The sequence below is a fragment of the Aulostomus chinensis genome, chromosome 3, assembly GCF_037954235.1.
Source record: "Aulostomus chinensis isolate RoL2024-O1b breed Wild chromosome 3, RoL_Achi_v1.0, whole genome shotgun sequence".
Taxonomy (NCBI): domain Eukaryota; kingdom Metazoa; phylum Chordata; class Actinopteri; order Syngnathiformes; family Aulostomidae; genus Aulostomus; species Aulostomus chinensis.
Genome location: NC_141322.1, coordinates 15,805,223 through 15,820,413, shown reverse-complemented (window position 1 = coordinate 15,820,413; position 15,191 = coordinate 15,805,223). Strand labels below are relative to the sequence as shown.

The following is a 15,191-nucleotide window of genomic DNA, read 5'->3' as shown; positions in this document are numbered from 1 at the left end:
TTGTGAATTCTTCGTACATGAACGTCACAAAAACAAAAAGAAATTCACAATATGCTCCTGTCTCAGTTTATTAGTTCAACTTCCTGTCATTTCCCCACTGACAGCTTTTCTCTCAAAATGTCTCCTCTTCCTCCTGTCTGCTGGTGAAGGTCATTCTAATAAAGAGCTCTCGTAGGACAGAGCTGCTAATTACGTGGCTGGTTTCAAATCCAAATAAAGGCACGCTGCCTTTCTCCTGCCCTCCATTCTTCTACTTCCCCTCTTCACCTCCGAGTATTAGCCGTGTGGACTGTCACCGCCAGACCTCAACTCTTTCCTCTCAGGACAGAGGGGGAGAGATGAAGGCCAAACGCTGAGTTTTTTTCCCTTCTCATCCACATGATCACAGGATGATTTCCAACTGGCACATGCGAACATGCACACGCGCAAGCTTTACCTCTAGGAATGTCCAACCCGTGATTTCAGGCTCAGATAAATGAGGTGCGCATGAAGTCCACTCCCTCTATAAATATTTGTGTGTACGGTACGTGTGTGTGCGTACCTTTGTGTCTGTCTCCAGTATTTTGAACCGACAGCAGTCTGCAAGCTGGTAAATCACTTACTGCGCTCTAAAAAGGAAGGGTCGAGGAGTGTATGTTTGCCCCGGTCATACACACATATGGAGCGATCTCATCGGTGCGGAATGTGCTGTGTGTTTACCTATGGCTCCAGAACCCACCTGACCAAGGGAGGCTAATCTTTATGGGCTCTGTAAACAGAGACTTTGTCTTCAGAAAACTGCAGGCGGGCAGAAAGACACACAATTCACACTTGCACGTGCACACAAACAGCCAGAGGATTGAATAGATACTGTATAGCAGGTAAACAGAGAGGCACACACAAACATTTATTTACATGCTTATACAGTCCTGCAGAAGTGTAGAGCTCCCGGTGTTTATATGACGAGGGATTCGCTCGTCATCTGCCGTCAGAGCCTCTTTCTGCTTCTCTTCCCTCCCAGACAACTGCACTGGCTTCTTCATTAGCCAGCTGCATTGCACCCTGGAGGTCAACCTAAAGGCCAGTGCCACTGGCTCCTCTCTGAAGCCATCCAGCCAACCCGTAGTAGATATTGGCCCACATCTGACTGACTATCTGTCTGTGGGATAATGGAGTTCACCTGTTAGCACTGGAGCAGGGCCAGGGCAACCGCAGACATCGAGCATTAGCCCTTTGCTGTTAGCCAACCTGTTAGCACTGGCAGGCCGCCAGCATAGCCTGGAGCAGTGCTGTTAGCTGCTAGCTTTAGCTGTTGTATTGAAGACTACCTGGCTGCTTCGCTCTGGTCTCCTGCTGCAAATTTGGCTTGCGTGTAGCCATGGCCAGCTGCTGAGGAAGCAAACTAAAGTTGGACAGGGAAATGATGGAAAAAGAATTTGTGGAGAATGTTTGTGTATGTGTGTGTGTGTGTGTATGTGAGTGAAAGGGAGACAGAGAGAGAGAGAGAAAGTGTGTATTATTGCTCTCCTCTGACCTCATTCTCTTTTATTGAAGCTACTACACGTCAGCGCAGAAATGCCACGCAGATATCCCTTTTATCCCTCTTCCTCTGTCTTTTTTTTTTGTCTGACAGTCTTATAGAAGCAGCATAGAGAAGAAGACTTAAAGCAACTGTTTATAGCTTACATACCAAGTGAGGCTATCTAGCTGTTAGTCATCTACTAAATGTCTGCTTTAAAACTTGGACCACACAGCTTTTGAAATTGCATTGATATTAAACTAAATACACAGTGATTGCAGTTGTAAATTTTGGTCTGTGGAGGAAGTAAAACGTGTCAAATTGCCACACTGCAGATTTGCTAGAAGTTGCACAAACTCTCTGACACTAATTCAGTTTAATTACATTTAGGATGCAGCTCTTTGGCATGTCAGGTCTTGACTCGGTATGGCAGCCTCGTCAGTTAAACAGTTAAATATCTGCTACCCTAGACGGGTAAATAGGAAGGTGTTTAAGTAGCAGGATATGTTACGAAACTCTCCCTAAACTATGATTGTGTGTGCACCCCTTGTTTTGCTGTATTGGCACATTACAAACTGTGCTTTCTTATTTCTGTTTCCTGTTGACACACAAGTTAAAAACAACAAAAAAAAGGACTGTGGCTTCTCAGAGACATTTTTAGCACGCCGTTTTAGCATGCTTTTTTCTTTTTTTTTTTCTAGTAGCATCTCTCATGTATGTACAAACCTTGAGGAGTGATTAATGGAGACATAAGAGCCCAGACCTGATCGTTGGGTTTGCTCTTGGGTTTGGGGTTAAAGCAGATCCCCTCAGGGGCATTGTCACAGTTTATTTAGTCGAAGAAACTTTGCCAGCAAGTGTGTGAGTATGGGTGTGTAAATGTTAACTAAATTATGACCTGTCTGTGTACGTTAGCTCTCATGTCCCTGTCAAAGCATAGAAATGCAAAGATCTCTTTTTTTTTTGCTATCATTCTGATAGAAATTCTGAAACGGCTTCGCTGACATTAGATTGGACATTTTGTGGACACAGTGACAGCAACCGGGCTGGTTTAACTCACGTGTGTGTGTGGCTTTTTTTTTAATATATATATATATATATATATATATATATATATATATATATATAATTTTTTTTGTACACGACAGTCAATTAGAATGAAATAAACCCCCTTAAGGCTAAACCAAATATTATATGAATCCACACACTGCTACTCATTGTCAACAGCGGTTCCTCCAAATTCTGTTTCCTGATTACAAAACAGGTAAGAGCTCCAGTTCCTCAGATTTCTGTCTCCGCAATAGTGCCTCTCTTGCTCAGAAATATTGATTGAACTATCAAAGATCATAGAAAGAACCTATGTGGATTCTATTTCAGGGTTAGAACTTTAATGTTTTCCAGGGTTGAACCTGCCACTAGTTACCAGGCGTAACCAGAGGGAGAAAAATAGCAAGCAGAGAGCAGGAGAAAGACAGATAATTCAAGAGTCAGATGAAAGTAGATATAGATGAAGTGTAGATACTGGTACAGACCTTTTTTTTCTCCCTTACCTCCCCCCTCCTTCTCCTCCTCCCTCCTTCTCTCCCTCCCACACTTATTCCCTCAGTTCTTTGCCTAATAAGCAGCGTTCCTGCGAGCTGATGCAAGGCGGAGGAAACAGAACAGGCGTTCTGGGACTGCTGGAAATATTCCCACATGAGGCATAACATGATAAAGACTTATTATCTCACTAAGCTGCTGTAAACAGAGATGCACACATAAATACACACATCTTTCTCACACACACAAACAAATACAGACACGATAAAGGGAAAAAAAAAACTTAAAAGGAAAAAAAAAAAAGCTAAACCTGGTCCGCCGTGAGAGTTCTGACGAGCAGTGACCAGGAGGAATCTGACAGAGCCAATCCCTCCAACAAAGCTTGAGAGTCAGCGGCGGTGAGCCAGCTCACTGGGCATCAGTCTCAGGGTTGTTTGAACTCTCCACTCCCAGAGCAGTGGGAAGGAGTGGAGGAAGAGCTCATTATTATTAGCGCAATATTTTCGGGAACTTCTGAGCGAGCAACATGCTGAAACAGGGCTCGTCCCATCTCCTTCCACTCATCAATCACACCAGATACACACATAAACACATAACGTTTGCTGTGAGCTAATCCATTACAGTACAAAGGTAGGTGTCAGCTTTTAAGACAAACACACACCGGAGTCATCAGAAACATGTTGAGTCCCATTTTTCCCCTCGTCTCTTCTCCATCCCAATTAAACAGCAAAGGAGGCCTTTTATTTCCTACTCCTCCAAACTCGTTTTTTATCTCTCTGATCTGTGCTCCTCCCCTCCCTCGTTCTGTCCCCTCGGGGTAGTGGGAATGTCTCTCCGCACACACTCTCAGGTCAGGGGTTCAGCTGGAGGGGGTCTGAGCATGTAAAGAGATGGAGAGAAGGGAGAAAAAGAGACACAGAAAGAGTGAGTAGCTGGTTGAGGCAGGCCTTTGCACGGGCAACTCCTCTTCGCTGCCAGAAACACTTAAACTTGAAGCTGTGTGTGTGTGTGTGTGTGTGTGTGTGTGTGTGCGTGTGCGTGTGCGTGTGCGTGTGCGTGTGCGTGTGTGTGTATCATAAGCCTAATCAGAGACTTCAGGGTAGATTTATGCCCCTGCCTTTTTCCCGACCTCCATTACACCAGCTTATATACACCCATTACAGGATATGACAGAGTACACACCCTTTAGACGAGCATACCACAGTGTGAAAGAGTGTGTGTGTGGGGTGTGGGGGGGGGGGGGGCACGCGCTCACATCTTTACACACTCCTCATTTTCCCATTAGGTCCTTGTCCACCTGCAAGCTCTATCGCTCTGTCTGTCTAGATATCTCTCTTCCCCTCATTGCTAATAAGGTCAATGAGGAAGCGTTAGAAGCAGATGGGCGTACAGTACATTACAGCACAGTGTGGGCTAGATAGCAGGCCAGTGATTCATGCTTAGTGAGACATGTGATGATGTGAGGAGTTTCTACTACAGTGCAAAGTCAGTGGACTGTGCGCTCGAATCTGTTGATAACTCCGCACTATGCCTTGCTTCATAATATTACCTCAGGGAGTAGTTTGACCTAGCAGTGGTCTGAACTGAGGAGTTGGAAGGAGGGAGGATGAAGAGAGGGAGAGAAAGAGAGTGTGTCGGGGAGAGGAGTGAGGTTGGAGATTAAGTGACTAGCTTTAAATGTCACAATAACGCTCCTACTTCTCAGTCTTAACCTCGCAGGTGGATGGGTGCCAGGAGGGAGACAGGGGAGAGTCAATGGGGAGGAAAAATACTGCAGCGTGATTTGTGGTTTTTCAAATGGGCTCGGCGGCGTATTAGAGAGAATGTCTTGAACTGGTGAGATCTGGCCGTGTGCTTTAAAAGATTAATTTAACCCAAATTGAAAAGTCCCCCCCACCTACCCACCCACCCACCAACCCACCAACCATCCCCCCCCCAAAAAAAGATCTCCACAAAAAAGTATAAAGTGAACTCTTTCCCCTTAAAAAATGTTTCTTTCTTACTCTGTTTGCTATCAGTTCAGAGAAAAGCTGCTTTAAAAAAAAAAAACAAGGGCTTTTCTTCGCAAATGGGACACATGAACAAACAACTGCAACATAAATTAGCACCAGGTTTAAGTGAGTGAGTGATTTTTTTTTTTGGGGGGGGGGGGGGAGTGTCCTGACCCTTTAACTAGCACACCTGCCAGCTCTTCCACTTGCACACACTTGTATCCCACACACAAGCATGCTCAGGTCCCTGTCCCTCAGAGAACATCTGGCTACATTCCATTAACACAACCATTAGTGCTCCCTCACACCCTCACCTGCTGTCAGAGTTTCAGATAAAAAAAAATGGATACACACACACATATACTGGTTCACCTGCTTTTGCCTCAGAGGAAAAAGAAAAGTTAGATTCTCTCATGAAATATCTTTTATTGTTTTCACAGACAGTATGCGTTATGTTCCTCTGAAAACCACACACACACACACACACACACACACACACACACACACACATACACAGTCCCACTGAGATGGCAGGTAGAATGTCTCGATGGCGTTTTGTGTACCCACTCCAGGTTGCTGAAATAAAGGCAATAGAAGTTTCCATCTGAAACTATGCGCTTGTGTGTGTATATATGTGTTAATTTCTAAAACTGGATGAGGCAGAAAGACGAGATTGAGCTTGTCATTAGGAGTTCACAGCCTGCGTGCTTGTATGAAGGTTTGTTTTGTTTTGTATAAGCCGCCTTGTGTGTGTTCTGTACCCGTTTGTGTGTTTCTCCTTCTCTCTCTGTCTGTCTATCTCTCTCCCACGCTCGGGCTCCTAACGATGGCAAATGTGCCTGTGTGTTTGTGAGGCGTTGTTTCTCAAAAACAACAACACATCCAGGAACGGCGCGTTTTGTCTGGTTTTGTGGAGGGAACATGCTCTAATTAGAGAGGCCCTATGAAGGTGCATCAAACAGAACTTTCTCAAAGACCAACCTGCTCATGGCTTACACACAGCGCACACATGCCACCTCTGATTATTGGGGAAATGTGTGTTTTATTTAACTATATAGCAGAGTATTAACAGCCTTGTCAGTTTAGATTTGCTGTGTGTCTGATCCTAATCCATGCGTACGCTCCTAGACACATCTACATGCAGAGAAAAAGTCTTCTGCTTTAGGTGTTGCTTTGTGGCCACTTTGGCATGTTTTCGTGTGTGTGTGTGTGTGTGTGTGTGTGTTCATGACCAAAAGCCCTTTCTGAAACCACACATATACAAACACACCATACAATCCACATCTCTATCTCTGCATGTGCTTACATCCAGCCTTGTTTGTTCTCTCACGCGGGTGCAGGCTTTCGCTCCAACTGCCCAGGTCACTTTTGTTCACTTTTTGTGCCCCCCCCCCCCACCTTCCCACTGTCACCCACCCCTCCTCTACCCATCTCTCTTTCCTCTCAGGTGCCAGTGATGATGGTGGAATCAGCCTCTGAGACCATTCGAACGACGCCGTCCAGCCAGAACGGAGTCAGCAGCCTCACCAGCCAATCAGACGGAGGAGGGGGTGGTAGAGAGGGCGGGTCAAATGGAGACACAAACGGGGAGATCAGCCCTGTCCACTTTATGCTCATGCAACAGCAAAAGGTGTGTGTTTATGTGTGTACTTATGTATGTAGGTGTGTGTGTGTGTGTGTGTGTGTGTGTGTGTGTGTGTGGATATATGGAAAATACCTGCACTCCCTCAGGTCACTGTGTGCTCCTGTGCACATGCGTTTTGCTTATACCTGTATACTTGTGCTTCTGAGACTTGTTTGGTAGCTCATACCTGCCGACCTGCAGCTTGTGCAACTCCTGAGAGTGCAGTACGTTGTCTAGAACAGCATGTACACACCAGACCATTACATAATGTACAGATGTGACAACATGTCGTCAGCTAGGCAATTTTCAGCCATGCGTGTGCGAAAGATGAAAAAACCTACCAGGCTGGCTCGTCTGTGCTTTAATTACCAGTGGTTTGAATGTGCCAACTAATTGCAGTGGGACAAAGTTCACCGGAGTCGCTGTGAGTTCCCCACTGCTATATTAATACTTGTTACAGCCAGAGAAATAAATAGAGGACATACCTGATGTTATCTTCTTCCCACAGTAGATGAGAGAAGCCATTTTCTTCTGTTGTTAGCCAGACATTCTACCATCGCCATGCAAACACCCACTCTGATGTGTAAGGAGTGTGTGTGTGTGTGTGTGTGTGTGTCACAACTCTGTGTGTATCTGTTTTATTTTCTCCCTGATCCATGAAGTAGTGTTTGTGTATGTGTGACACATCAGCATGTAGTGCCTCCAACTATGCTATTTATCTAGCCTCCTTTGCGTCAGTCTCCCTTCCACACAATACACACACACACACACACACACACACACACACACACACACACACACACACACACACACACACCGACAGGCCACTGCGTCAAATGGAATTTCCAAACTTCCCGTAACTTTTTGGATGAAATGCTACATTTTATTTCTCATCCCTTCTCAAAAAACATTCACATTACTCTTTTCTGATTACTCTCTAAAGGACCTCAGACATCTCTCCCCCCCCACCTCTGTCTCTCTCTCACACACACACACACACACGCACACATGCACACACACACACACACACGCACACACACACACGCACACATGCACACACACACACACACACATGCACACACACACACACACACACACACACACACACACACACAGACTGAGACTGAGTATTTTAAAATGTGTTTTCATCCCGAGAGCTCATTTGTCTATAACTATGCAAGAATGTCCGCTGAGTGTTGTTATTAAATGATGGAAAGTCATTGATGTGGCGTTTGCTTCACTTGATGAAGACAGAAAAATGGGAGACAGATACATTTACTTATTTGATAGTTTTATACTCCTCCATCAATGTATCGTGTGTCTAAGTTTGTAGCCAGTTCTTATAATTCCACGCAAGGGTTGTGTCCTCTCATCATGGGGTCATTTTGAGTTCTGGGCTCACTGTCACCAGCTGAGCTTCTAGTTGAGTAAACCCAGGGGGGGAAATCAGGGTTTCCTCCCTGCTACTAAAATTACCCCCCCCCCCCACCCCCCACCCCCCCCACCCCGTAATTATAATGATTGAACCTTAGGTGAATGAAAAACACTCAAGGCCCTTTACTCCTGTCCTGCTATCCCCCTCCCCTCCTTCCCCTGACTGCATCCTCACCCTGCTTCCTCAGCAACCTTCAGCCGAGGACACACACACACTCTCTCTCTCTGTCTCTGTCTGTCTGTCTCTCTCTCTCTCTCTCTGTTTCTCTCTCTCTCTCTCTCACACACACACACTCACACACACATACACAGCTATGCACAAATGCACATACATAAACACCAAACCTGTAGCTCATACAAAGCAAGTCTTTATTCTCTCAAACGGGTCTCTGCTCTCTATGTTTTTGCACCTGTGTGTGTGTGTGTGTGTGTGTGTGTGTGTGTGTGTGTGTGTGTGTGTGCGCACGCTGGTATTTCCTCTCTTGAGCGGGTTACCAACCACAAACATACCTCCCTCTCTCTTTTCCATCTCTTTCTCTTCCTCTCAGTCACTGAACTTCTTTTTCCTTCAGTCCGCTGTGGACCATGAAAGACAAGCACAACCTTTCCTCCAGATCCTGAGCCCGCTTCACAAAAACTGTTACATCTACATATGTAGTACTAAATACACAGTAATTTATTGTAGTAATTCCCTATTTAGTGCTTGAACTCAGTTTGGACAGATTGAAAACATTTGAGAGGTGTGTCCTTCCCGTAGAGGGAAACGTAACCTAGTCAGTCGCTGTTTTATTGTACATTTTAGCAGTGACACATGTAGTTTTTATTGCATGTGTAAACATTTCTCAACTTTTTTTTGTAGCTTTTTTTGATCACAAAGTACATGATAGATTGCTGTGGGTTTTTTTGGGAGTCATATATGTCATCTACAATCACAGAAAATACGTATCTGTATCAGTAGCTTGGGATTTATCGTGTGTGTGTGTGTGTGTGTGTGTGTGTGTGTGTGTGTGTGTGTGTGTGTGTGTGTGCGCGCGTCAGCTCTACTCAGTAGTACTAGTTTTTGGTGGCTCGTCCTCATACTCCCTCACCTGCTGGGAATGATGGGAGTTCTGTGCCAGTGAACATTGTTGAGTGGCTGCTCTGATATGGCAGCAAACTGATTTTTTTTCTTTATACCCTTCATTTATCTCACTCTTGCACTCAATTTTTACGCCTTTAAAAAAAAAAAAGTCCTGGTATGCATCTACATTCATTCATTTGAAATTCAAGACCTTGACGAATACAAATATGGGAGAAAAAAGAAAACTTTTTTTTTGGGTGGTGTGTCACCTTTAAACAATACAGAACAGATTTTTTTTCCTTTTGCGGTGAAACACACCAGTATATTATTCAGCTTTTGTGTAAATGTTTCTTGACTGGTCAGGTTAACTTATGAAGGTTTGACTCTTGAAAATTGGAGATATATTTCTACAATGGTCCCTTGTTACATTACACCGAATGAGTTTTGACGTCGTGGTGTTTTTCTTGTGAAAATGCGTGCAGCTTTGTGTGGACAGCCTGTGTGCTGACAACAGCGTGGAAGAAATGTGCTCTCCTGCTTCACCCTGAAAGTCTTGGCTTTTTTACCTCCTCTTCCGGTTTTGTTTTGTTTTGTTTTTTCTCTCCATGCTTGGGTGTCTCACCTGAAGGTGTAGGGCCAGACTAGTGTTGGTGCCTAAAGACCTTGCTTGTGTGCGTTGGAGCAGAAAAGACACACACACGCACATTCACACACACACACACACCGAACTCCTGACAGCGCGGTGTTGTCAGAACACAAAGCCGTTTTTTCCTTGGGCCCCTTGGGAACCTGAGAGAAATCACAGCCATCTCCTGCTGTCAAACCCCTCGTCTGGCCTCTCTCTGTCTCACTGTCTCCATCTTCCTCTCTTTCCTTCCCTTTTTTTTCCTTCTTTTTCCTTCCTCTTTTGATTTATAGATATTTGATACATAGATTGATTGATTGACAGCTGCCAAAGGGAGAAGAGCATTAGATAAGAGGGGGGGGATTGAGGAGATGGGACATGCAGCCAGAGGGAACGAAGGTAAAAAAGGAGGGGCCAAAAAGAACAGGGGTGGGGTGGGGTGGAGTGGGGGGTGGTGTTGAGGGCATTGGTGGGCTGGAGAGGAGAAATAGAGGGATGAGGGAGGGGTGTAGCACTGAGACGTGTCAGAAAAGGGCGCCTGGGCCTCCCTGTGGAATGTGGCCTGTCTGCCTCCCCAGAAAGAACAGAGCAGGAGAGAGGGAAGAAAGGGAAGAGGGGGCGAAAAACCAGTTCGGCCCCATCATCGAGAGGAGGGGAGGCAGCGAAAACAAAGAGTGGAGTTATAGGGCGAGGGGAAGGAGAGTTGGAAAAGTGAGAGTGCAGTGGAGAGTGTATGGCACTTTGTTGAGGTGCCGGGCACGGGTGTAGACATGAAATGATGCATAGCGAAGGAGAAATGTAAGCAGGATAAATCCTAACAAACCTCAAAGTGCTGTGTGTGTGTGTGTGTGTGTGTGTGTGTGTGTGTGTGTGTGTGTGTGTGTGTGTGTGTGTGTGTGTGTGTGTGGCTCTGGGTGGAGGGTGCACTGACGAGAACCAGGTGTCCTCAGTTCTTTTCTTTAGGTCTCTCATCCCCCCTTTTTTTCAGATCTGAGTCTGCACGATTTCACTGCCCCGCTCGGCTATTCTCATCCATTTCTGTCTCCTCCTTTTCCCTTGCCATCAATTAATCGCTTCTGGTTTTCCAGCAGCTACAGTAGTACCGGCTGGTGATGACGGGAAAAGAGCGGAAAAATAGAGCAGCGAGGAAAGAGAGAGAGAGAGATGGTGACAAAAAGGTGCCGTTTCCTGTTAGGAGTGCCACTCATCAGTTGGCTAAAGGAGCCAATGAGGGGTTTTCCTTATTTCTCCCTCTCTCTCTCTCTCTCTTGGCCTTAACTCACTCGTATGTTCAAATAGAAAGTGAGAGGCAGATTGTAGTGGTGGTCTCCCTTCCCAGAGGGTTTAAAAGGAACATTGAGAAAAAGGCAGTTTTAGAAATTGGTTTGGATCCCCTTTGCCATTTGTCATGTTCTGTTTTTTTTTCTGAGGTCGTTTCCTCTTTTTTTTTTTTCCTTTTTGTTCTTTCACTTGCACACACAAATATCTATACAGTCTCCTTTTCCTTCTTTCTTTCTTTTTTTTGGTTTTCTCACATGTTCTTCCATCCTCAAGTAATTTGTTCCGTAACCCCTTATCGCCACCTTAACCAGCTCAACTACTTCCTTACCCCTAAAAGCCAGGTCTTAACCCTCGATCCGCTCTCTCACCCACCCACAAGGTCTGAAGGGTCCTCGGAGAGATAGATGTACAAGAACACACACGCAGGCGTTTACGCACGTGCGCAGGGCTGATGTGAGTTAATGAAGGGTGTAATTAAGGAGCCTCAGTGATGATTGGAGATCAGGGGGAACCGATATAGATCTCAGATATACACAAACATTGATGAAAGATAACTGTTTTGTGTGTACATTTTTTTTGGTTTGAACGCCGCATTGCTTTGTGGACGGCTGAATGAGCACGGCGCGTTGGCTAACATAATAAGAGATGCGGGGCGATTTGGATAATGCAGGTTGCTTCCTCGTGTATAGAGGGAGGCGGGTTAAGTTTTGAGTGATTATACTGCTTCATCTAGGAGGACTTGTTAAATTATGAGAGGTGAATGGTGGTCACTGGGACAGATATGTCCCATTTGACCTCCAGCTCTCCACTAGAGTTCACTTTCAGGTCAGGAATAGAGAGGAGATGGAGGTGAAGGGGCGGCTCGTGAAGTGGGAGATGAGGGGAAGGGAAAAAAAAAACATATTCAAACAACATTTTCTGATTTCTTAGTGCAGTGGGATTTCATTTAATCACATTATGCTGTGCATCTACATGACAGCTTTTCTCCCCTGTTGCTTTTGTGTGTGCATTTTCCTCTCTGCAAGTGTAACCCCCTGCCCTGTGTGTGCGCGTATGTGTCCGTCTGTCGTGTGTGCGGGCCAGTAAATCAGTCCCGGGCCTCTCTCTGAGTGCTGTCACCTCCTAAAAGCTTTCCCTTGGTCTGGGCCAGACCTTCCTCTTTATGTTTGAGGTCAATATAGTTCACAGGTCACTAGAGGTCATGCTGAGACAGAGGAGGGGCAAGTTAGGTTGCCTAGCATCACAGGACACCCACTGCTGTTACCACGGTGATACAAAGAGACCTATAGAGCACCAACTTCCTCAAAGAGTCTTAAAAGCACCAGCAGCTCTTTTTATCTGTCTTCTGACTTTTACTCCCTTTTTTTTTTTGCCATGTCGATCTCTCTGTCTACTGTACATAATTCAGCTTGTGTTGATTGATGAGGGCTGTTACATGGTGCTACCTGCTGGATATTCAGATTTGAGACATCCATCCTCTCTCTAAACTGCTCTGAAGGGGATTTGATACATGTGCACACTTTATCACGTACGCTCTTTTTTTTATATTTGCGCATTCCAGACATACACAAAACCTGCGCGCGCACACATCACATAATGTGTTTCACATGACTCCCCTCCCTCAGTGACTTTTTTTTTTCACACATCCAGACCTAATTCTGAGATTTATTTATGAGCTACCAATATTTTTTTAACTGCATTTTCCAGCCAGGCCATTGAGATTCCTCCGAGTTAGAGTTGAAGAGCTGAATTTAGTTCTCACTTCTGACGATTTCCGTCTCTTTTTATTTCCTTTTTCTGTGACCTTCAGGTGCTTTTTCTCTAATTAGTCTTCAGTAAAATGTTCTTGAGGCTCAACAGTGTCAATATCTGGAACTGAGTCAAAATGTCCTAATTTACTGACAAAAATAAAAAAAGGACAGGTTTACTCTGCGTTGTCAGCCACAGGATCTAAAGTCCAGCTACAAGTTTTATGGATCAAGAGTAGACGGACAGTAGACATGGTTCAGCAGGCGGGATCAGCCAGGATGGACATAGTCACGGTTGGTTGACCCAAACAGCCAAAGAGGCTCAGAGACAAGAATCGACAGATACCAACAGACGAAGAAGGGTGTGTGTGTGTGTGTGTGTGTGTGTGTGTGTGTGTGTGTGTGTGTGTGTGTGTGTGTGTGTGTCCTGTCTCTGTTGTGGAGACTGAGTTATACACATATCCCCGGGCACCTGAAGGGGTTAGGTTGAGTTTGGTTGCCATGGGAGTGTTTGGAAGCACTTACACCAGGCCGGCCTGAGCTCTGCTGTCAGGTAAATAACACCCATGAGTGAGGTCCGACATGGAGGATTTTCTTTGAATAAAAAAAAAAAAAAGTTGATTGTTGACTCAATCTTTGAAGGGTGTCGCCATGGCGACAGAGGCCTTTTTAAGAGGTCATAGGTCAGTGAGCAAAGCTGCATGACATTATTACTTGTACTAGTTAGCGGCACTGTTTGTGTGTGTGTGTGTGTGTGTGTGTGTGTGAGGGTGAGTGTTTGTTCCTGTTGGTCACTCCCTGTCGCTTCCTATATCTAAAAGCAGTGACCATAATGGACTGTAACTGACATGATGCACTGCATCACAGTTCATTAGCAGCTCGGAGGGAGCATTAATTAACAACCAGCCACTCACACATAAGTCACATAGAGTCCTCACTTCTTGGCCCTAGTCTTCTTTCTTAAAATCCCTCATTCCTGCACTCTAGATTTTTTTTTTTTTAAAGAGTAAAAGGTAGAATTAAGATCAAAAGTGCAACACTTATAAGGCTCCACAGCAAGTAGTTACCCTGGAAACTGTTGAGAGCTGGGATGAGCACACGCATATTCTGTACATACCACGCACACGATAGCTGCAGAGGTCTAAAGTGTTGCCAATTAGCCAGTCTGCAGCAGATCTTTGTGTGAGCAATTTTAAAGAAGAGATTAGAGTCAACGGAGAGGAGGAGAGGAATGTAGATCCTCTCTCTTTCTCGTCGGCTTTCTTCATCTTCATCTCCGGGACAGTGCACAGGGACCTTATGTCACCTGGCTGACAGATTGTTTTGTCCGCAATTAAGTTTTCCTAACTCTGAATCATAACACAAAAAAGCAAGCTTCATTTGAGTTAACATAAAGTAAAACTTTGAATTAAAAAGATATAATTGGCTATTAACCTTGTGTTGGCATTTGTTTATCATTGTTTCTTTTTCCAACAGGAACTCTTGACTGATTTGTTTCTTGCCCATTCTCTGAGACTTCAGTCATAACTTGTTTTGGTGAGAAAATGCCAATGGAAAAGGTTGCTAATAAAAGTTAGATATCAAATAAATTGTATTTCTATTATCTTTAAATAGAAAAATGTTCTCATTCACATGTGGCTGGATCGATCCTCTAGATGTATAATTGTACACAGGCCCTGGCTTCCTCTTTTTGGATCACACCCCACCCCCTACTACCTCTCGTTTAGGGAAGTTAAAGATTTTGTGCTTGTTCATACGTTTAACTTTTTTTGGTTTTTTTTTTACAACAGCCAGTCTTTGTTGAGCTTGAGACCACTTCCGGTGTTTGTGTGTGTGTGTGTGTGTGTGTGTGTGTGTGGTAAGGGCAGCTGTGAGGGTGTGTCCACCTCCATCTCCTCAGCCGCAACCAGGTGTAAAAACCCTCTGAAGCAAAACATGAAAGAGTTTTATTTCCATCGAAGCAGGCAGCCCGGCGAATACTTTTACAGGCCACTGACTAGGAACGTGTTTTTCTGTTTAACCAATAGGCGTCTGTGTGTGTACATTTGTCTTCGTGTGTGTGTGTGTGTGTGTGTGTGTGTGTGTGGGTGTGTGTGTATGCATGCGCACACATGACAGACAGTCTCTGTTTGTGTATGTATGTGTTTTCCCTCTGTCTCCTGAGCTCGAGTCTTGGCAGTGTCTTGCATGTGTTATTAGTTTGATTTTTTTTCTCTTTTTTGGTTATTAATAATAACAGTTAAACGGTTTCCATATGTGAGGCCTGGTTGCCAGGCTAGTGCTATCCTCATCATGGTCTGGCCCTGCGCAGACTCCCCTCTTCGGGTTAGTCTTACTGGGCAGGAGGAGCGGTTTAAACTCTGGAGGTCAACCAACTAAGACCTAAATTAC

General features: G+C 44.8%; 1 protein-coding gene across 2 annotated transcripts in view; it reads left to right on the top strand.

Annotated features, from left to right (window-relative positions):
* foxp4 (forkhead box P4) overlaps window positions 1–15,191 on the top strand; it is a 146,185-nt gene that overhangs the window by 75,545 nt on the left and 55,449 nt on the right. For both annotated transcript variants that reach the window (XM_086198949.1, XM_086198950.1), the window contains one exon: window positions 6,476–6,658. In XM_086198949.1, coding sequence (XP_086055075.1) covers window positions 6,476–6,658 — 183 coding nt within the window. The remainder of the gene's footprint in view (window positions 1–6,475; window positions 6,659–15,191) is intronic.